Source organism: Phascolarctos cinereus, unplaced genomic scaffold (genome assembly GCF_003287225.1).
Source record: "Phascolarctos cinereus isolate Bilbo 61053 unplaced genomic scaffold, phaCin_HiC Scaffold_5;HRSCAF=322, whole genome shotgun sequence".
In the NCBI taxonomy this organism is placed as follows: Eukaryota; Metazoa; Chordata; class Mammalia; order Diprotodontia; family Phascolarctidae; genus Phascolarctos; species Phascolarctos cinereus.
In genome coordinates, this window is record NW_027555958.1 from 413,517,960 (window position 1) to 413,542,075 (window position 24,116).

Genomic DNA, 24,116 nt, shown 5'->3' on the forward strand with positions numbered 1-24,116 from the left:
GACAGACATTTCCAACCATGGTGGCTCCCTTGTGGACTTGAGAGGGTCTGAAGTCATTAAGAAGTCCAGGTGAATTGCAACAGGAGGTGATTCTTACAGCTTCGACATTTCTCTCTGAAGAGAAGATAACCACAGCCAGGAGAAAGAGCCCTGTCTCACTAGAAATATGGACCTTGAGGGAGTAGCTCAGTACAGAGACAAAGTGGAAATGAAATGGTTGTTCTAGGCTTGTTGACAAGCATTTATGAAGCATTTACTATGTGTCAGGCATAGCCCTAAACACAAGAAATGCAAGCAAAAACAAAAAGAAAAAACATAGTCCCTGCCCTCAGAGAGCATACATTCTAATGGAGGATGACGGGGTAGAGGAAAAAAATCCAGAAAGTCAGGAGCAGAGCCAGGAAAAGAGTGAAGGAGTGAATTTGGCTGACTTAGGCCTTTCCTCAAAATGTAGGTTCCAGGGGAAACTCACCAATGGTAGGAGGGTCCCTCAAAATGTTTCATGTTTTGATATTTTAAGTACCAATCTGCCAGGCAAGTATGATAATAGTTTCATTTTAAGTTTTTGTCAATGCATACTTAGTAATCTTCTGTGTATTAAGTATTTCTGTTGTGGCAGGAGAAATAAATAGCTGTCCTATGCCTGATATAAGTAGTACATTGAGTATCTTTCTAGAAGGAATCCTAATTATCCCTTTGAGGCAGACCCTAGACTTGAGTCATACATAAAGTTTAGATGATTATTCCCTGGGGCTCTGGGTGGTGGCATAAAAAACTAAAAGCCAGAAGTGCCTCCCTTTAGAAATTAGCCTTCCTCCATAGTGAATATAGTCCCTGTGAGTCTAGAACTGGACCCCCTCAATGGGAAAAAGAATCCCTGATCCCTTGTTCTAACAAGTTTTAGGTCTAGCACTACTCTTCCTACTCTACAGTACATGACCACCCCGCTGGAAAGTCTTCTAAGACATCAACAACCTAACATTTTAACATCAGCTAGGTATTTCTGAATAAGTAAGCCAGTTTATGTTTTTCTCTCTTGGTATCATAAAGTAATGGAAAGACTGCCGAATTTGGAGTCAGAGGACATGAGTTAGTAACAACAATAATAAAAAATAATAATAGTTAGCGTTTATATGGTACCTTAAAGTTTGCAAAGCACTTTATGATTATTATCTCATTTCACCCCCAAAACAACCCTGAGAGGTGGGTGTTATTATTATCATTATTTTGCAGATGAGGATACTGAGACAGAGATTAAGTGGCTTGTCCAGGGTCACACAGCTTATTAAGTGTCTGAGACAGTATTTGAACTCAGGTCTTACTGTCTCCAGGTCTGGGGCTCTACCCATTATGCCACCTAGCTACAACTGAAATCATTAGATTGCTACTTATTAGAATTTGGTCCTTAGAAAATTACTTAATCTCTCTGTGCCTTAATTGCCTCTTCTATAAAGCAAAGATATTAATATTTATATACCTACCTCACAGGATTATTATAAAGAAGGCACTATGAACTATAAAGCTAATATAAAAAGCTAATACAAAATAAAAAGTGTTTATTTGTAATGACATTGCTACTTTTGGTTACCTGTTGGGGCTTTAGTATTGGCTTTCTTGCTCTCCCGGTCTCCCTTCACAGCCCAGACATGAACAGTGTAATCCATGCCTGGCCTCAGGCCTGTCAGAGTGGTGGTGGTCTTGTCCTTCCCCACTGGCATCTCCTTGGCCTCTCCATCAGCTGAGGTATAGCGTACCATGTACCTGTCTATGGCAGCCTGGACTGGGTCCCAGGATATAGTGGCTGTGTCCTCTGTCACCCGATCAGTTATCAGGTTCTTGGGGTCATCAATTTCTGTAAGAAAAAAGTTTGGAGAAGAATAAGCATTGGCACCAAATTATCTATTGCCACCAATCCATTCTTATGAGGATGGGGTAGAAATAAGGGACTTAGGAGTCATAGGACATGAGAGCTGAAAGCATCATTAAAGCACTCTTCAGTCAATAATGTTATTGCTTTCTTGGATTGGGAATGGAGAACTAAGGGAACAGATGGGTACTTCCTGGATTTATAGCTCCCCAAATCATGGGCACAACAGTTTCTCCAAAGTAATCTTTTGATCAGCAAAACCACTGGTTAAATGGATCTCTCCTATACCATCCAGGGTATATATTTCTTATTTATAGACCTTCATGACCCCAACCTCTGTGTTCAGTCTTTTTGGACAATATTCCCCCTCCCACATCCTACAATCTAACCACATACCAGATATGGTTCCTCCTGTCTCCTGTCTCCATGTCTGAAATATACTCCCTTCTTTCCTCTACCTCATGGAATTCCTCTCTCTCTTCAAGATAATAATAACAAGTAACATTTATATGGTGCTTACTATGTGTCAAGCACTGTGCTTTGTAATTATTATGTCATTTGTTCCTCACAACAAAGCCAGAAGGCAGGTGTTATTATTACCCCCATTTTCCAGATGAGAAAGCTGAGGCAAACAGCACCACTTTCTACGTGAAGTTTTTCTTGACTCACTCCCTCAATTAACTACTACTGTTCTCCCTCTCAAAATTACCTTATGTTTAACTATCTTGTATTCACTTCTATTTATTCTCTTTATGTTTATTATGCATTTACTCATGTGGGTTTAATGTCTCCCCCATTAGACTGTAAGCTCCTTGAGAAGAGTGATTATTTCATTCACTGTATTTGTATCCCCAGACCCCAGAACAATGCATGGCATATTTTTCAGTCGTGTCCAACTCTTTGTGACCCCTTTTGTGGTATTCTTGGCAAAGATACTAGAGTGGTTTTCCATTTCCTTCTCCAATTCATTTTACAGATGAGGAAACTGAGGCAAACAGGGTAAAGTGACTCGCCCAAAGTCACACAGCTAGTAAGTGTCTGAGGCCAGAGCTTGGCACATAATAGGTGCTTAATAAATGCTTACTAATTGACTTATTGATTGATTTTTATGTAGGACTTCTTTTTGTGGAGATCGTTACTGTCTTTTTATAAGGATCCTAGAGATGGTATAGGAGCATCTCAATAAGCAAACCATAGTAAAGTTTAACAAGTCTCCTAAAGGAGGCCATTTGAACATAACACTGTGGCTGCTACATGCTGCCATCTTGCTGTTTTTCTCAGATCTTTAACATTTTTAAACAGGAAATTATTCCAACTTGCTATCGCAGATACCAAACAGCAATAATCTTAAAATTGGCCACCAGGTGGCCACCTATCAATGAGAAAATGGTGGGGGCAAGGAGTATTTGCCCCCATTGACAACAAAGTGTAGTAAAAAGACCACTGGATTTGCACTTAGAGAACACTGGCATAAAATATTTCTGCCACTTAATAGTTTTGTGATCCTGGACAAATTATTTCACCTCTTGGGCTCAGTTTGCTTGTTTTTAAATTGAAATAATAATACTCATTCGCTACAGCTTTGTAAAAAAAAAATTTTAAGCACATCATGGACAGAAAAGTGTTACCTAAGGCGAGTGAACAATGGTAACATTTCCTTCTGTTACCTGTTGGGGCGTTGGTGTTGGCTTTCTTGCTCTCTTGGTCCCCTTTCTCAGCCCAGACATAGAAAGTATAATCCATGCCTGGCCTCAGGCCTGTCAGGATGGTGGTGGTCTTTTCCTTCTCCACTGGTATCTCCATGGTCTCTCCATCAGCAGAGATGTAGCTCACCAGGTACCTGTCTATGGCAGCCTGAACTGGGTCCCAGGAGATGGTGGCTGTATCCTCAGTTACACGTTCAGTTACCAGATTGGTTGGACTGTCGATTTCTTTAAGATAAATATCCAGGAAGAGAAGTTTAATGTTTATAACTCTGAAAGGCCAGCGTATACAAAAATAAGGATTATCTGACAAAAAAAATGTCTAAGCCCATTTTGCTACACAGTGACTACATTTTCCCAACCTAAAATTGGGACACGTGGCCAGACAAAAGATAGTTTCACAAAAATGAGGATGTGGTTTTTTTCAAAACCTCATTAGAAGTACTTTCTTTTCATAAAACAAGGACCATTCCAGGATATATTTGCCTTAATTACATGCCAAGAGTTGTGGTGGTTTAAGCCTTTAACCCAGTGGTCTGAAATTCCAAGTGGGAGTTAATATCCTATAATCAGAAGTAGGTCTTTTAGATAAAGTGAACGTTCCATCTTAACTACTAGAACTCTGTCCTCAAATTGTCTTCTTAACAAGTTTCAATCAATCCCCAGTTTCTTCTGCTCCTTATTTTCATGTTATATACTATTTTCATTCCTGTTCTTTGAATTTCAAAGACATTTTAATTTAATGATTCATAATTTTACTAGCATGGGTAATCCTGCCACCAGTATGGATTGCAACCCCTCCAGACCTTAGCACACAGTCTTAGTGAGTTTCTGTGGCTAAAAAGCCCATTGTCTGTTGGCTAACCATTTGGTTATGAGCCTCTCCAAAATTAATTTGCCTAGACTAGGGCAGTAGTTTACTATTAATTGCCAGGAAATACGAAGATAATTTTGACCAAATATTTGGAGAGGGGGAACCAAAAACAATTGGAGGAAATCAGGAAAGGCCAGAGACACTTGGGCAGAGCCTTGGATAGAACCCCAAACATCAAGAAGATGCAGATCCGTCAAAAGGGCGGACTAGGCCAGTCCATATCAAAAGACTTCTCCGAAGTGTGGGGTTTGCCTAAATGGTAGCCACACAGCACTTGAAATATTGTTTCTCATGCCCAATGTCAAATCCTATTCAAAATCAAACACTGAGCTTACAATTTATGTTGATGGCAGAGAGAAGTGCATTAACTACAAATGAATCTGTTTTCAGCAACCACCTGTCGAGAAAACCATTTCTTTTTTCTTTGGAAACGTAGGTGGTCTCCCTAAGCAGGCTGCCCTGGATTAATAGATGGCACCAAGCAGGGTGGAGGATTGAACAGAGAAAGAATTACACTGCTGCTCCAGAGTGAAGTCCTGTGGTGTCCGTGGGCCTCACAGTTAACTAAATGTCTATAGGAAGGATGTAAGCGTGTAGGATTTATGAAAGCTTAAAGGCATATTCAGTATATTTGTTTCTGTCGCATTGGAATGCCAACCACCCCCTTATTCTCTGAAAAAGCCTACATTATATGCACAGTACCCACCAGTCACTGCAAACCACGATAAGCTTTCAACTCTTTTGTCAGCCAAATGTTTCAAGCTTTCAAGTCCAGAAATGAAAATTAGAAAGTGTCAGCTAATTCTAGGAAAATGCTGCATGAACTCACAGTCCAATTAAGTGTGACCTACAATATGGATGGGGGAAAAAACAACTATGTATGTGCTAACGCTTATTTGAGGCTAAGAAGGCAAAATTCAATTATGAAAAGAAATCACGTTTGTTTCTCTGAATATTTTGACACCCCAGCTGTCAAAACTGAGCACCAGTCTCCTGATACAACATCACCCTTCTCCCTGAAGGGATTTCTCAGTTTTTATTTTCCTTCTCTCCTTGAGAGAGTCAATGTAATGTAGTTCTCTAAACGTGAGATCTTGAACCATGGGATTCAATACCATTTCCAAAACTGTGTAACTGTGGGCACATAACTTGACTTCTCCAGGCCTGTTTCCTCATCTGTAAAGTGGGCCTAAAAATGCCTGTACCTCATAGGACTATCGCGAGGATGGAGCAAAACAAGGACTGTAAAAGCACCTTGCAAATCCTCAAGCCGCCATACACACATAAGCTACTGTTGTTACCTGTTAAGGCCTTGGTGTTGGCTTTCTTGCTCTCTTGGCTCCCCTTCTCGGCCCACACATGGACAGTATACTCCATGCCTGGATTCAAGCCTGTCAGGACGGTGCTGCTCTTATCTTTCCCCACTGGCGTCGTCCTGACCTCTCCTTCGACAGACGTGTAGCGTACCACGTACCTATCGATGACGGCCTGGACAGGATCCCAGGAGACAGCGGCCGTATCCTCTGTCACTCGATCGGTCACCACATTGGTGGGACTGTCAATTCCTTAAAAAAAAAAAAGCACCAAATGAGGAAAGTTAGTACTAGAGGCATCCTTTGGGGCTGTGGGTGAGGAGGGCTAGCACAAAAATATTCCTTGTCTTGCCATTTCTGTCCATATTTGAAAATTTGCAGGAGGCTTGTGAATGCTTTCCCTTTCTCCCATTTGTTTCATTCCTTTTGCACTGTCCCATACCTGCAGATGGGTGCCAAGGGCAGTTAAGTGGCACCGTGAATACAGTGTAACACTTCAAGTCAGGAAGGCCCAAGCTCAAATGTTGCCTCATACTTAGCAGCTATGTGATCTTGGGCATGTGACTTAGTCTCTCCCCATCTCAGTTTCTTCATCTGAAAAAAGGGAATAATGACAGTGCCTAACCTGCAGGGTTGTTGTAAGGGTCAAATGAGAAAACACATGGAGAACTCTGCAAATTTTAAAGGGCTATCTAAATGGGCCTCTTCTAGGGATCTAATGGCCTAAAAACTGTGCTGCAATGACTGCTCATACTATGACGGTGAGCCCCAGGGAACCTCGGAGGGAACCTCCAAGGGCAACCTCCAGAGAATCTGAAGTCTCCACAACTACCTTCAGAAGGATGGTATCTCCGACACCTTTTATAGTACATGTCAGAGATGATCAGAGCACCCCTTGGTTGGCTGGAGTGCAGTATCCTTCACTGGAGGAAAAGTTCTCTGACCCTTTGCTGAACCCCTTTCCCAAACCACGACACTCCATTCCAAGATCCATGTCACATCCCTAATGACTGCAGAAACTATAATAGAGAAGCTACCTGCATGTTTCAGGTATCCAACCACAGGGTGAGAGGGATGAAAAGAAAGAAGGGCATACTGTCTGAACTGGTATGAATGGAAAGGAAAACAGACTCCTTTTCCCTCTTCTTTCCTCCTCTCTCTAATCTAAAGATGGCTACTGACAAGAGCTCTCTCTACTTGGCAATACTGCCACTTCTCCAGTACTCAGAAATAAGTGTCTGGCAATAAGTGGATGTGGAAAGGTGGATAATTGAGGGTATTTCCATGATAGAATCTTCAAGGAGGAAGGTCATTGCCAGAAGAGGCAAGCTCAGCAATTCTAAAACCACCCAGCATTATATCAAAAAGCTGTGGGTATGATGAAGCAAATTTCCCATTCCAGATCCAAATGCTGGATATTCTTTGAGTAGCTATGGATTCCTGGCCAAGTCGGAGATGAGTAACAGCTGTAGGAGCTGCTAGACAGATTTCTCCCCCATATCCTTCTGCTCTGACCTCCTCCACACATTAAAGAGATAGCCTCCTACCATTTGAAACCACAGACTTAAGCCGGGACCTGCCTCTGATCAGTCTAGTAAGTGAAAAAAACCCAAAGGTTCAGACATATGGGACCAACCTTTAGATTTAAAGCTTTCATTTTAATGTAGGAAGACATCCTGCTTCTTCAAGGGATAGAGACAGGGACTAGACATGCAATTTCACTGGTATATGGAACTGCTTGGTGAGGAACTCCCTCTACCAAAACAGGTCAACATTTTCACTGAAACATGTTCTTAAAGAATTGCCTAGAAAGTTGAGAGTTTAAGGGACTTGCCTGGAAGGAAATCCAATTTATAAAAATCTGAATTTAAGTAACAGTCACTTTAAGAAAGACTTGTGACATTACAAAGGGATGTATCGCAAGACTCTCATAGTGAAAGATTGGATTGTCTACATGTTGACAATGGTAATGCCAAGCAGCATATACTCCTAGGCAAGAAGGCCTGAGTTAACATGCTCATCCCATAATTTATCTTTCAACTTTTTCTGTTAGGTAATGATGCAGGAGCTAATCTTGAAATATTAGGAATTCAAGGGGAAAAAAAGTTTCTTGTGCTGGGCCACTAGGAAATAAATGTGGAAGCAAAAGATACTATAGGCCTCTAATTAAAATTCTGTTTCTTTCTAAAAGTTCATAGCAGTATTTTAGGCCAAGGTTTCAGCTGAGCCCGAAGTGGAGACAATAGTAACCATGGCCAAGCATTAAAGGCATGTGCTCCACCAAAGCTTATGCTCCAGGGGCTTAGAGGATGCATCATATGCCATAAGGAGCAGTCTGAGGATATCACATACAGGCACTCGGGGGAAGAGAGTAGCACTGAAGGAAAAAGCTGCCCTTGACCACATGGGTTCCTATTAGTGCTCTTCTCCACTTGTAAATTCTTTGGTTATCTACTCTTCCCATTAACTGTGTGTCCATGTGGGAGAGTGTATCCCAGGTTTACGGGGACAGGTTTTGTTGTTACTTTTCTTACTATGTCATTTCACTATTGCCTTTGCTTTGAGCTATTTCCTTTATCTGACAAGCAAAAAGTAAACACAGATGGAGACTCATGAACTACATGTTTATGTGTTCCGACTCAAAGAGTACCTTGAACCTTGGAAAGCAGTCTACTGAAGGACCCAACCTATAATTTTGGGGCGTAGGGGTAGCCATTGGGGATGTTACCATCTAGCTATTTCCTGTGTTGCCACCACAAAACTGATAACTTTCCCCCCCACAGATTTCAGTTATGTTTCATTATGTCTTAAAGAAACTCAGCTACTTGCCTCACTCAGGGCTAAATGTTTTCCATTTGTTTCCTACCTTCAGCTCAAAGAATAGTAACTCCATAGCTGAAAATTTAAATTCTGACCCCCAAGGAAATTGTCAAGATGGTTCTACCAGTAACTTCTTTAGAATTTATTGAAAAATAGAAAATGCCAACCAACATGAGTCGACTCCTCCTCTAACACAAGAACTGCCTGAAAAGCCTATGTAACATCAACTTTGCTTTCATCATCCGTTCTCCTTGCCCCCAAAATAGGAAAAAGTAAAAAGAAGATAGCTTGGAAGTTTGCAAGCTGGCTGCCACTGAGGATTGTCTTTTTACTCATTCTTGTCATTGGATGTAAAGATGGATCCTAAGAATAATTGTTCCATCACACTCAAAGGCAAAAAAATACAAACTCAGCTTAGCTCCCCAGAGCAAAGTAGGGCAGCACTGTGATTAATAAAGGCCTACAGGGGGATTCAGTGTTAGAGCTTACTGACCAAAAGTCAGATGAAAGAAAGACCTGACTTTCTTGATCGAGTCCTCCAGCTAATCATTTATTGGTATGCCTTGTGACAGCTGGGCCACCATGGTAACTGAATTCAGCAACAGCTTTATACTCTTGAGTTGCCAATAGATTTTTTAAATTGGTATGAAGAACTGGCCTACTTACAGAGCCCTGCTTCAGCCTGATTGAAAATCTGGAGTAGCAGTAATTCTATAGAAGTACAAGGTCTACAGAGTCTTTAGCATTGTTTTGCCATTACACATCCAGGCTGAGTTAGGATAAAGCATTTGTTATCCCTGGGTAAGGCTGGAAGAACTGTGCTCAGCTCTTTTGGAAAAGTGTACCCTCTGTTACTATCTACCTTCGGCTTTGGAGTCTTCACCATAATGCCTGGCACTTGATGTCCCCAAATAAATACCTATGTGCTATGGTGCATAAACTCTCCACACAGAGTAAACTCTCCATAGCACACAGGTATTTTTTTGACTGTGGCATGAAAAACATATGTATTCATAAAATACGATATTAACTAGGATTAAGTTGTATTCTTATTATCTTGAATAGATAATAACAATTGGGGTAGACAAGGGGTTAATTAAAAATAAGCTAGGCCCAAAATTTAACAGGAGCAGGGCAGGCTAGATTGTTCTTTTAATGACCCCAAACCTCTCCTTGAAACAAAGGCTCATCTTTATAATACCAATAAATTCTACCAGTGTTGTATGGATGGGAGACATGGAACAACACAGTTCCGGAAGAATTTAAAGTTAATATATCACTAGAAGACAATGGTGGCTCTGAGTAGGCAGCAGCACATTATGAAGAGAAAATTATGGAGAGGAGTAAAGGATATTGTCAAAGAAATATATGAGTGGAAAAGAAGACAGGAGAAAGATAATTGATAGACAACATATGTCTTCCATTGGTATCTTCACAATGACAAAGGAAAGCCCATTATGAGCATTCTCTAGTAAAGAAATGGTCAAAATATGAAAAGGCAGTTTTCAAAGAAAGAAATTCAAGATATCAACAACTTTATGAAAAAAATGCTCTAAATTGTAATAATTAGAGAAATACAAACTAAATCAGCTTTGAGGTTCTCACTACCAGGAAACCTTGTTTTTGCCCAGAGACTGGCCAACTACAGCTCAGTAGATAGATACTTTTTTCCCACTTTGGTTCCCCCAGACCCTTTGTTGTGGTGCATGGCCCTGGAACTTTGGCTGGCATGAGCCAGACCAATCTTTTGTTGGTAAGCAATAAAAACAAAGAAGTTAACATTTTTCACTTTAAAGGATTTGTCTCTGATCACCAGTCCTTAAACTCTGACATGAGCCTTTAATGTCAAAGTGTGGGGCTAGGAGAGCACACCTATTTGAAAAAAGGAATTTGTTTAGCCAAGAAAATAAGTCTGAAAAGATTGTTCTGTTTTTTCAGGTGAAAGGTTTGATTAAAAGTGTCCCTTTGCAAAATACATATTTTTAAGTTGTTTGGTTATCTTTAAAATTAAGCTTAGTTAAATCATAGTTTGTTGAGTAAAAAATAATGTCCTTAATAATTGAGTATTCAATTATAAAATTCCCTGGGGCAGGTAGGTAGCACAATGAATAGAGCCCCGGTCTTGGAGTCAGGAGGACCTGAGTTCAAATCTGGCCTCAGACACTTGACACTTACTAGCTATGTGACCTGGGCAAGTCACTTAACCTCGATTGCCTCAAAAAAAAATGTCAAATCCATTTAAAAATAAATAAATAAATTCCCTGGGTGCTCACCCCAATGAAATGTTCTCTGTATGCCTATTGCTGAGAAGTCTGTTGTTTGGTGAACATAGCAGGGAGAAAAAGCTGTTTTCTCTCTTAACATTCTTTCCCTGCATTCCCTTGGTATAACATCAGGCACTGGGGTTCTGTACACACACCTTCCCCTTCCCATGATTTATAGGCTCATGTGGTTCAGACTCTTCAGCCACACCTGACATATTGGGAGGGCACAAAGGAGAAGGTTTTGGGAGATGACCAGAGGCAGACAGCTCCAGGTGGGAATGCAACCTTTTTCTTTTGTTTTCTCTGTGTTTAATAATATGTGGTCAAAAGCTGTTGGGTATCTGAGTCCTGGGAATGGAGGCAGTTGTAACCACAGACAGGAGAGTTCAAGTTTAGAGCGTTGTTGTTCGGTCATTTCAATTGTGTCTCACTCTTTGTGACCCTGGGGGATTTCTTGGTAGAGATACATCCTTCTCCAGCTCATTTTACAGATGAGGAAACTGAAGCAAATGGGGTGACATGACTTGTCTAGGGTCACACAGCTGATAAGTGTCTGAGGCCAGATTTGAACTCAGGGAGATGAGTCTTCCTGACTCTATGCCCGGTGTTCTACCCACTGCACCACCAGCTGTCCAGGTTTAGACTGGGGACTCTAAAGCCATAAATTTCATACTTCTTAAATGTTTTGAGCAATATTCCATATCACCCCTGACTAAATTCTGAAACTTAACTTCTAGGATAGGGGTGGTGAGGGGAGCAGTCTAGGCCTTTGCAAGGTGTGTGCCCTGATTTTTCAAAGGAGATGCTGCATTGTTTTGGGAGGGTTAGCTTATACAATCAAGAGCTGGGAACCACGACTTCTGCTGATGTGGCTCCTATCTACTACTTTATCTGTGGGTAGCTTGAGGTGAATACCACCTGGTAACACAACTCACCTATTCCACTCTCTTGCTAGATAATTAAAATATTCACACTGTCTTCCTATAGACTTAAAAAAACAGCATGAGTGCCATTTTGGACTGCTGCCCCTACTGCAATACTCCAAGGGTCACACGAAAGGTAATAAGGTGGCACTCTTATGTGTAACCTAAACCTGCCAACATAGAATTTCTCCACCTCTTGCCACTAGTTTTGCTATCTGAGGCCAAGCAAAACAAGTTGAATTCCTCTTCCATATAACAGTCCTCAAGATAATTGAAAGCTGCTATCATGCCCCCCCTTCTCCTATTCCTTCTACCTTCTTTCACATAGTCAAGTTTTCGTTTCTCTGCACTAAATAGTCTCAGTTCCTTCAACCTGGAAATGTAGTCAGGAAGACCTGAGTTCAAATTTGACCTCATACATTTACTAGCTTTACTTCAGTCTAAACCAAGGTTTGGCAACCTATATAAGCGCATAGCGTCAAAGGAGGCCATAGGAGACAGCTAAGGCAGGTTCTAAATAAGACTTCCCTCCAAGTCACCACTTAACCTCTTAGGTATCTATCCTATATTCTTCCTTGATTTAAATTACTTGAACTAAACCTTTCTGAGGTCTTAAGTAGTAATTAAGATATTAACTAATAAGGCTTAAAGTATAATGTCTTCTCTGAAATGTTTAGACTATAAAAGAGAGCCCTTTTAAAAGACACTCCTTAGACCTTTTCAGTGAATAAATAGAAGCTTGTAAGTATCTCTGAGAAGTTGTCAATCCCTGACCTACAGAGGTCACACATAAGAAGCAAAGGTTAACTACATCTCTGTCTGTTCAATTAGAGGCATTCTAGTGTAAGGTGTATCCTACTTAAATAGCAGGAAAGGGTCAAGGATAAGAGTACATTTTAATCGATGACTCTCTAGAAGGCCATGAAGAAAAAATTATGTCATCTAATCACAGACTCATTCAAATAAGGAAATAGGGCCCATTTTTATGTTAGAATAGGACAGATTTAATGTCGAGGCCATTATCATCCTCCTTCCCTACATGAAAGTGTAAGAAATGACAAAGATTTGAAATCCTGATATAACGCAGGTAGGTCATTGGGACAAGGGGTTCATTAACTCACATCAGTGAATTAATTCACATGCATTAATTCCTATCCTTCCTTATACTAAGTTATCAGAAAACTCAGGCATATGTTTTAGGTACTATGAATTAAGGTACTCTAGAAGGATTATCTGCCTGAAATTGAATCTGAGCCGATATGGTCAGATTGAAGTATTCTAAAGTCTATCCAAAGCCAGAGTTGCTGATGGAGCCAGGGCAGGCTTGTGAGAACCAAAGTGGTATCTCTGGCATGTATTGGAGATTAAGATAGAATTATAGCTTCTCATTTGGCAGTGGGGAGCTATGACATCATTGTATCTCCCTAAGAAAATGTTTAAAGATTCCAAAAGTTTAAAAAGAAAAAAAATGTGGTCTTGGACTGATTTTTTTTTCCCATCATATTTCAGCTCTGAGGAACTCAAAATGGTAGCTTTTTTGAGCAGTTGGTGATGGTTTTTTGGGAGGTTTTAGTCAGAGATCATATGAATGTGAACAGCCTATATGTGAGTTCTCAAGAAAAAAGCCATAGAAATTGTATCAATTATTAAAAATTGATTGTCTCTGAGGCTCTGAGGAAGAAATTTCACCAACCAGAATATTGGCCTGTATTTCTACTCGCTGCTTTAAGCACTTGCCTGGTTCTGAGTGTTGGTCTCATTTTTCTACCAACAGATGCTAAATTGTCTTCTAATGATCAAACCCTTCCCTTTCATACTCCTGCTTTAACTAATAATTCAAACAGAAAAATACCTGAACTGTGCCATTTGCTCTCTCATTCTTACATGTGCTACTCTTGAATTCCAAGTATTTTTACTTCCTAGTCTGAAGACAAAAGTTTGCACAAAACTGACTTTTCATATTAAGAAAAATGAATTGGATTAGTATTAATTAATGATCCTACTAAATTTGTGGCTTTCTTCTTAAATCCACTTTCATCTTTTTTTAATTGCGCAGATGAAAAATGTAATCCTGGTTTGTTTTAAATCCAATTATTTTTGCCATGCTTTTGAGATCTAGCTTCTTTCAGCTCCATGATTCAATAAAAAGTCAATTGAACAAATACTAGTGAAGCAATAGTCAAGGTAGGCCCTTCACTGGGCAATATAGGGAGCACAAAGATGAATAAGACATGGACCCTCAGCTTGAGGAGTTTACAGTTTCATCGCAAAAACAGGACTTGAAAAGTGAAGTAACAACAAAAGACAATGTGGCATTAATGTCCGGAGAATTCTGATCACTGTGGGCTAGAGCAGCTTCATAAAGTAAACAAAATGTGAGGGAGGCTTTGTAGGATAGATAGCATCGGGATAAGAAAGCTTTTCTAGGCCAGAGGAACAATTTGAGGAAAAATAGAGTCAAGAATGGACAAGTCAAGAAAGGATAGTGAAAAGACCAGCCCGACTATATTGGGAAACAATGGGAGTTAAGTGTGGAAAGGCATGGTGGGACCAAATTATTAGGAGCCTTGAATGAAGTCGTGGGAGTGGGAAATGACCAATGATAAAAGTGATGGCAATGGTAATGGTAACAACCTCCATGCCCAGGACCCACTGCTTTCCATATTTTCCCACTTAACTTCAGTTGACGTGAAATGTTTAGAGCAGTTCTCCTCAACTTTGATGCTTTGGTTAATGGATAAACAAGATGGAGGCTAATAGCTTTTGCAGTGTTGTCTTCATTCTTCTAGCAACATTTCTCTCTCCTCCCTGCTGTCAGTTTCTGGTATAAGGAATCTGAGTCAATTGTAGGTGGATAAGCATATAAAGCATAGAGAAGCAGTGGAGGGTAAAACCAGCTTAAAGAAAACTTCACAAGACATCCTACAGAGCAAAGGAATCTCAGGGACATTAAAATGGACAGAGGAGAAAATAGAAGAAAAATGGAAAACATCTGTAGAGATAACTCTAATAAACTTTTCACAATCAAGGACAGTGTAACCACATTTGGATTCTAACGTCACAGTTTCAAAGGTGTCTATAACAGAGATAGAAATGGCACTAAAGAGAACAAAAATGGTGAAACCCACTGGGATAGGCCTAATGTATGTACAGAAAATCTGACGGAGGCAGCACAACTGCGAAGACATTGAGGGATTGATATATAAAGTTATCTGAAGAAAAGGAAGATACCAACGCCACAGGTGGAAAAAAATCTCAGAACAAAAAAATGGTGACTGAGAAAACAACTACCAACTGACATGCCTATTTTCCCACCTATATGAAATATTGATGATTATCATCTATATCCAAATCCAGGCCATCCTTGATGAAGGTATTACTGGTGTGGAACAAGCAAATTTTTGCAAGCAGTATTCAACAACGAACCAATGTTACATGGTGGCAAAAGTCTTGGAAATGATCAACTGATCAAAAACTGGTCAGATAAGCAGTCAAGCCATCAGAAATAACCTTTTTCTCCAAGACCTCCAGCACTGAGGAGATTGCTAAGACCACGAAATTTTTCCCTAAAAAACTAAGTCCGCCTCCCTCCCAAATAGGTGTCTGTCCAGCAAGCGAAAATGTCTCCCATAAACTAATTCTTCCCTACTTCTCATAGGACCTAAAGTTTTTATCTAGAGGGAAGGGAAAAGAGCCAAAAGAAACAATTATGAGGAAAGGTAGAATTGGAGAACACTTCCCAAGGAGCACTTACCGGTCTTGCCACTCAGGGAAATTGGTTTGCCTTCCAGCCCACCTCTCATGGGTATCACAGTGATCTTGTAATCAGTCCCAGGCTGCAAACCTAGAAAGAAACCAGAAGGAACAGGATTACGGATTACTGACAACAGCTCCATTCAATGTAGCACCATTCCTAACTCCTGGGCCAGAAGTCCCAAAGGCTGTCCAGGTTTCCTTTGGACCAGTAGCAAATGATACCAAGCTTCTCCTCAGAGCACACATCTAAGAGCTGATCCTAATGCAGTCAGGACTGGTCCACAAAGATTTCCTTTATTTAGTGACCTGCCATTCAGGAGCCGTGCAGTCAGAGGGGTAAGGCCACTTTGATGACAGAATAAAGCTGATTAGATTTTCTCCATTTGGGGGAAGAAAGCCAGTAGGGACCAACGCTTGCTTCCTGACTTGATCTGTGGTCACAAGTGGCTTTCTAGTAATTGAAAAACTCTCCTTCTGAAAGGGTTTTCCCTCTTAGTCCAAGACTTTCAATGGCTATTCAGCCACTAGGGCAGCTCAACTGTCAATAATTCTTGGGATGGAAAGTCAGACTCAGTAGATTACATATGCATACATGGACACACACACACACACACACACACTCATGAGAAAGGAATCCTTGCCAGCAATCAGATCCATTTTCAGAAGTAAGCACCAGAGCCAGGATTAGATCATCTCAGACCACATCCCCCACTGAAAGCTTGTAAGCAGGCAGATATGAGAGAAGGTAGTCATCAGTAGAATATTGGGGCCAGATCTGAAAGCCAGAGGTTCTAGCTTGGTCAGGAAGTTTATCATGTCTAAGGAACTCAGGGATGAGATTTCAAGTGTACCTGGTACTCTCCGTGTGGTGCCTGAGTTACCGAGAAGTAGGCTTCCCAGAAGTAGACTCAGCCTGAGAAACACCGATTCTCTCTTCTCCCATAGTTCCCTCAGCCTTTGCACTGGACATCACACCCCACACTGAGTTAAAGTTCCATCAGCAATTTAAATTTTTCTCACCTGTGATGTCATATCTGCTCTTGGGATCATTGCTCTTGGGCACAGTGACCTCCTCCACCTCCTGCCCTTGTAAGGTGCCATATCTGAGTTTGTAATAATCCACCTCCACAGGGGGGTTCTCCCATTCCACATCCAAGGAGTACTCTGTCTCATCAGTCACCCAAGCCGTGCCAATCACAGACATGTCTAGGGTAGAAGTAGAGGAAAGGAGAAAACAAATTAAAAGGGAATAAGATGAAAAGACGTGAGCAGATCTCCCACCAGCCCCCAAGCCTTCTCCCAAGTTTTGTGTGTGAAGTAATGAATACCACCTCTCTGACAACCTTGCAACAGAGACCTGGAAGTTGCACATGTTACCAGATACTTGACACTTACTAGCTATGTGACCCTGGGCAGGTCACTTAACCCCGACTGCCTCACCAAAAAGAAAGAAAAAAAAAAAGAAAAAAGAGGGGGAAAAAAAGATGCACATGTTAATTGGGGTTAGACCTTCTCCTCTTTCTTGTTCACCTCCATTCCTTTTCTTTCACCAATAGACATTTGCCTTGAAAGCCCCAGCTCTCTCCAAGCCCAGTATGCCAAGCTGCCTTCCAAGAGCCACAGTCAAGGAACAAGGGCTGATACACAGTACCTCAACACAGGGGCCAGATTTCCTTGTGTTTATATACTTGTCTCTGCCTCTGCTTTCAGAGAACCAGCTACAAGACATGAGGTCCAAACACCTTGATAAAGAAGTTTCAGAATTAGCCTGGGGAAGTCTAAGACATTTCCTATTGACTACCTCTAAAGCAACCCAACCACACATTTCCTCAGCTTTTCCAGTTCCATCGTCCTCTTCCACCCTACTTCAGCCACCATAATCAACCAACCAATGAGCACTTTTTAAGTCTGAATGGTAGGCCCTGCACTAGATTCCAGGAACATAAAGATAAAAATAAATACTATTTGCCCTAAGGAGCTTGTATTCTATCAGGAGAGAGAAAATGTGCATGTGAAAGTATTTATAAAATACATACAACATAACAAAACATAATGAGCCCTAGCAGCTCAGAGAATCAAGGAGGTAAAGGGTAAAAAGGGGGCAGCTAGGGGGTGCCATAGTGCACACAGGGCCAGGCCTGGAGTCAGGAAGATTCATCTTCCTGAGTTCAAATCCAGCCTCAAAGACTTACTAGCTGTGTGACCCTGGGCAAGTCACTCAACTTTGATTGCCTCAGTTTCCTCATCTGTAAAATGAGCTGGAGAGGGAAATGGTAAAAAAACACTCCAGTATCTCTGCCAAGAAAATCCTAAATGGGATCACAAAGAGTTGGACACCATTAAAACAACAACAACAAAAGAATAAATGTACTCCAGGCACACAGGATGCATGCAACAATCCTTCTCTAGGAATCCCTTACTCCCTGTCTGCTTCTTAAACCTTTAATGTGGAGGTTTAACAAGGGTCTGTGCAGAGGTACAGAGTCAGATCTTAGATCTTGCCACTCTTGGGACTGGACGGTCTCCCAGACTCAGAATATTTCAAATTCCACAACTTCCTATTCTCTCACTCTCATAAACATTAAATTCATTCTTTGCCCTCGTTCTCACCTTTAATCCCTTGCCCCATTCCTTGCTAGCCTGAATAATCAAATTTTCCCACTCCTCTGCTAGGAATGCTGAATGTCACTAGAGAAAGTCATAAAATTGAGCTGATTTCACCCTCTATAAACTCACGCTATACAGCTTCAATTGGCTTCTCACTGTGGCTCAACCATCCTTCAGTCCTAACCTTATTGACTCATTTCATGCCCCACAGATGCTGTACCAATTATTTTCCTTCCCTCACAAATACAGCCCAACATTTAGCACACAGATGATTTAGCCTTCTACTTACTTCACCAAGAAGATTAAAGCAATTTCACACGAACTCCCTCAGCACCCCAACCCCTATATTTCCAAGCATTTCTCATCATGATCCCCCATTCTCTCTTCCTCCTTTCTCTTCCTGTACCATCCCTACAGCCTCCTCCAGAAACATTCCCCAGGAATTGTCTTTCATTTCTCTTCCACTGGCTCCTTCCCATCCCTCTAACAAATGCACTCATCTCACCACAATCTTAGAACAGTCATCTCTTTATCTTCTACTCCATGAAGCTATAATCCCATCTCTTTTCTCTTTTATTGCTAAACTTCTTGAAAAAGTTGCATACACCCCTCTTCCTCACTACCCATTTCCCAAACTTTTGCAACCTAGCTTCTGCCCCCACCACTCTATTGTAAATATCTCCAAGAGGTCACTAGGCAAATAACGATCTTTCTGTGCCTCCGCTTTCTCATTTGTATGTAATGGGGCTTTTGGAGCATACCCAGATCATCTAACATAGGGGCATCTCTAAGGGGTCTTGCCTGAGTCTGTGCAGATTCCCTAATATGGAGGCCCTCCTCCTTTGATGGGTTATGGAGCCTGAACAGCCCAGAAAAGGATGTGATCTTAAAGCAAGTAAGATTGAGACGATCCATCTCTTTTCGTCTCACACTTTCTTACTGTGTCCAGAGAGTGAAGGTCACAGCTTGCCCAAGGCCCAGGAGTCAAGAATTAAATCTGTAAGAAGGGAAGGGCTCCTTTCCCCTGTTCTCCCTCTCTTCTATCCTGGCTTTAAGAAATGAGTCAGGGGGTGTTTGTTTCTGTTCTCTTTCATTTGTCTTTCTCAGTTTCAGGTGCCGGTGGTGATCCCACTGGACATGGGAGCCCAAGCCATGGTGGCCAGGACTATAGGCAGGATGGTGCAGCCAGCTAGCCTGGCAGGGAAGCCTGGTGAAGCCGGGGCACCTGGGACTCAAGCCAGAGGGAGGTTTTGGATTTGGAACTGGGATTGTGCCTATAGGAACAGAGCTAAACTATGAATCTAATCCCATGCCCATCCCCAGAGAGTGAAGTGGTATAAAGGCAGAAGGAGCCTATGGGAGAGGCAGTCTGTATATTTGTGATTACACCTTTAAAGTAAATATTTCTTTGTAAAAGCTAGTATGATAGTTAGGTTGCTAAATGGAACCAGGATTCAAGGGACCCCACCCCTTATATTTGGGGGAACACCACCAGCGGAGCCTGGAGCCATTTGCAGAGACCATAGACACCCTCCAAAACCTTTTCCTCTAAAGGCATCAGACAGCCCACGAGGAGTTGTGAAATGCAACCTACCTGGCCTTCACGCAATGGGGGCAGCAGTATTACATGTAAAGTGAGGGGGTTGGGCTACATGACCTCCAAGTCCCCTTTCAGCTCTCAAATCCTATCATCCTATGATCTTATGATCATTACCAAAAGTATTATTACCAATGGCATTTTTCTAATCCTTATTCTCCTTTCCTTCTCCAGAGCTTTGGAAACTGTTGATCCCCCTCTCTAGCTCCATGTTCCCTCCTCTGATTGCAGAGATATCACATTCTCCTGGTTCTTGTAATCACTCTTTCTCTGCCCCGCCCTTTGATGTGAATGTGTCCCAGTGGTCTGTCCTTGGCCCTTTTCTCTTCAATCTCTGCAACCTTTCCCTTGTCTATTGAACTCATTACAATGGTATCATGACTGTTAAGTCCATATATGCAGTCCTGACCACTCCTTACCTGTCATTTCCAGAATCGCAGAATTTAAGGGTTGGGAGGGACCTCAGTAGCCATTTAATCCAACCCATACACAAAAGGAATCTCTACTTTAACACACCTGGTGAGAGGCTGGCTGGCCTCTGCTCAAAAGTTACCAAGGCGGAGGGACCTACCACCAATCAGTTGCCAAGTCCTATAGACTCCACTTCCACATCTCTTGAATTTCTCCCTTCCTCAGCTGCCACTAGCCTTATAAAAGTCCTCATTATCACTTGCCTGTACTATTGTAATAGTCTTCCACACTTCATTATCCATCCTCCCCACCAATCCATTCCTCATACCACTGCCATAATGATCTTTCGTTTATATAAATGGAGTCATATTATACCTCTGCTCAAAATTTCCACAGTAGTTCCCTATTATCTAAGGAGTAAAGTTCCAATTCATTTTCCTAGCATTCAAGACTCTCCAAATCTTGCACCAGCCTATCTTCCTATTCTTATGTCATATTGCTTTTCTCCATGCACTGTATATCCCAAACTAGACTACATTTCGCTCCCCAAACATGTCTCTTACTTCCCTGCTCCAATTGCCTTTGCTTACCCTGATACTTATGCCTGAAATGTTTTCCCTCCCCCTCTTCATCTGCTGAATTTCTGTCAATTCTTTAAATTCTAACACAAGTCCCCAAGCCTTCCCCAGTTCCCTTCTTCATTCATTCATTCATTCATTCATTTATTCAGTCAGTCAGTCAATAAGCATTTACCAAGTGTTTGCTATGTGCCAGACATTGTGCAAGGCAGAAAACAACATGTACATAGAAAATTAAACACAAAATATATACAAAGTCATAGGGAAGGGCAACACTAACAACTAGGGCATTGAGATGGGCTTCCTATGTAAGAGATAGAGCTTGAGCTGAGCTTTGGAGGAAACCAGGGATTCTACAAAATAGACATGAGGAAAGAGTGTGTTACAACCATGGAGGCCAACCTTTGCCAAAGCAGAGAAACCAGAGATAGAATGTCCTATATGTAGCACAACCAAGAGGACAGCTGAGGTCAAAATTATTTTCATAATAATACAAAGATGTCTTAATTTCAAATTAGATTTTGATCTGATTAGATCTAGTAGAAATCGATAGATATGATTCACATAAACAGAAACTCCTTGGGGGGGGGGGCGGGTCCTCAACAGCTTTTAAGAATGCAAAGGAGCCCTAAGTCCAAAAAGTTTGAGAATCGCTGCTGTAGCTAATTTGCAATGAGGACACTCCTTCTTCAAATGTAGATTAGCACCTTCTCTGATCATGGTCATAACAAATAATATGGGTCAGTGATAGGATTTGAACCCAGGTCTTCTGGACACTGAAGGTATGCTCAGTAACATACTGCCTGCTTACATTATGAAGGGCTTCAAAAACCAAACAGAAGACTTTTTATTTTATCCTAGAGGCTGCTGCTGTTTGTCCTTTGTCCTCGAAAAGGACCATGACATCAAGGGAAGAGATGCCATGACATGCAAATGAATTGGATTTAAGTGAAGGAGGGCTGTGCAAAGTCAAAACTTCTTGAATAGGAGAGTGACATCATCAGGACCGTGCTTTAGGAATAATACTTTGATAGGCTGGTTTGAAAGGAGGAGACCCTGGAGGCTGACGAGCAATTAGAAGGCTATTACAATAGCGGGCACTAGGGATAATGAAGGCTTGAGCATGGATGGCAGCTGAGAAAGTGGAGAGAAAGAGATAGATGCCATATATGCAAGACTTGGCAATTGATTGAAGGTGGGAGTGATGGAGAGGGAAGAAAGAGATTTAACAACGCAGAAGAAGGGGCAGCTAGGTGGCACAGTAGATACAGCACCAGCCCTGGATTCGGGAGGACCTGAGTTCAAATCCAGCTTCAGACACATAACATTTACTAGCTGTGTGACCCTGGGCAAGTCACTTAATCCCACTGCCTAACCAAAAAAAAAATGCAGAAGAAATGATAAGAAAATATAACCTCTTCCCTTCTTCACAGAGGTAGGAAAGTATGGGTTTAGAACATGACATATACTGTTAGAATTAGTAATTTTTAAAGAACTGGTTTTTTCCTCTTTTTTTGTTGTTGTTTATTACATAAGATGGTTCACCAAGTCAAGGTAGAGGGAAGGATGTATTAGAAATTAAGGTGATATAAAAACAAAAAATACAAATAATTTTTATATAAAAAGTTTTCCTTAGAGATTTGACCTAAGGAGGAAAAAACTTGAGATGATTCCAGGGAAGACTAATGAAAAAGGTTATGAAAGAAGGATAAGTTTGAAGAAATTGGGATGATTTTTCAAACAGGATAGCAGAAACTTAATAATTATATTCAAAAACATTTTAGAAAAAGTGACTCCCAGGCCAAGTTCTCCCTGAGGACAAAACCAGAGAAAATGGGCTTAGCTTGAATCAGGAGAGACATAAAGACAAATTTCATGGTTAGGGAATTTTATGAGTTTTTGGAGCAAGGGAGATTACTTAAACCTTCTTCCTCTTAAGATCTTTGAGAAACAGATTGTTACTCATTAGTCTAAAATGGTCGAAGTGCCACCTACTCTGACTGAAACCAAGGATAGCAACCAGACAGTTTTAAGATGCTGTTTAATCATTCTTAAACGAACACTTTGTTATGTTCCAGCTATTTGAAGAGGGGGCCGTAATAATAGCCTTCTCCCTTCATCTTGACTTACTTCCAGGTTAAGTGACTAGCCTTTCTCACCCTCAGTTTCCTCATCTGTAAAATGGTATAATAATAACACCTACCTCACAAGGTTGTTGCAAGAATCATATGCGTTAATGTATGGAAAGAGCTTTAAGCACCATATAAATGCTAGCTATTATTATTGTTATAAATAATATTGAATGAGCCTCCAATTTGAGCTGCCTTCCTCAAGGCTCTCCCTCTTCAATCCATTCCCACATAACCAGAAAATGATATTTAGAATAGGAAGGTCACTCAGAAGTCATATAGTCCAACCCCCTCAACTTACAGATGAAGAAGAAACTGAGGTTGAATGATTTACCTAAGGTCACACAAGGAATTAAGTATAAGAGGCAGGATCTAACCCAGATCCTCTGACTGCACAGTCTGTGTTCTTTCCATGATAGAATGAACTATATTGTTCAAGTCCTTTAGAACTTGGCTCTAATCTACCTTTCCAAGTCTTGTTTATTGGAAATTGCTCTCCTTTCGAGTATTCTACAATCTAACTGGAATTTTTTGCTGTTCCTCTCAAAATGAAATCCCACTTCCTATCTCCTTGCCTCTCTACAAGCTGTCCCCTATGCCAGCAACACAGTCCTTCCTCTCCTCTGCTTCTTGGAATCCCCAGTTTCCTTCAGGACTTGGTTCAACATGAGGTTTTTCTGGTCTTTCCAACCACTAGTACTCTTTCCTTTGTATTTTTCATATACATATAATACATATATATATATATATATATGTGCATTTATATGTGTATATATGTGTGTATGCATATGCTGTGTATATACATATATGTATAAATGTGTATATATACAAATATATATATATGTACATATATATATGTACATATATATATATATATGTACATATATATATATGTACATATATATATATATATATATATGTACATATATATGTCTCCCCAATAGAATATAAACTCCTTGAGGGCAGGAACTATTTCATCTTTTTCTTTTGTATTCTCAGCACCCACCACAGTGCTTATCACACAGTAGGTGCTTAATAAATGCTTATCAATCAAATGATTGTCACCTAGAAAGATGAGTCACTTGAATCTCCTCTTCCTTGTTAAGAGTTTATAGTAACAGGGAAGAACAAATTCCACACCAGGGGTTGCCAAGTCACTCCACGCTTATTTTTCCTTTTTCTCCCAAGGTAAGATTCATGCTAGGATGCCTCATTGAGTCACGCAACAAGACAATGACCCTGTAGAGCTCTTCCAGCAAGGCATAAGTTCTGGC

The 24,116-nt window shown here is 40.9% G+C and overlaps 1 protein-coding gene across 1 annotated transcript in view; it reads right to left on the reverse strand.

Moving 5' to 3' along the window:
- Positions 1–24,116, reverse strand: part of TNN (tenascin N) — an 86,051-nt gene that overhangs the window by 43,410 nt on the left and 18,525 nt on the right. Inside the window, exons 5-9 of the mRNA XM_020970541.2 lie at positions 16,541–16,726; positions 15,519–15,608; positions 5,746–6,009; positions 3,535–3,798; positions 1,589–1,852 (exon numbers count right to left, since the gene is read on the reverse strand). Of these exons, the coding sequence (XP_020826200.1) occupies positions 1,589–1,852; positions 3,535–3,798; positions 5,746–6,009; positions 15,519–15,608; positions 16,541–16,726 (1,068 nt within the window). The remainder of the gene's footprint in view (positions 1–1,588; positions 1,853–3,534; positions 3,799–5,745; positions 6,010–15,518; positions 15,609–16,540; positions 16,727–24,116) is intronic.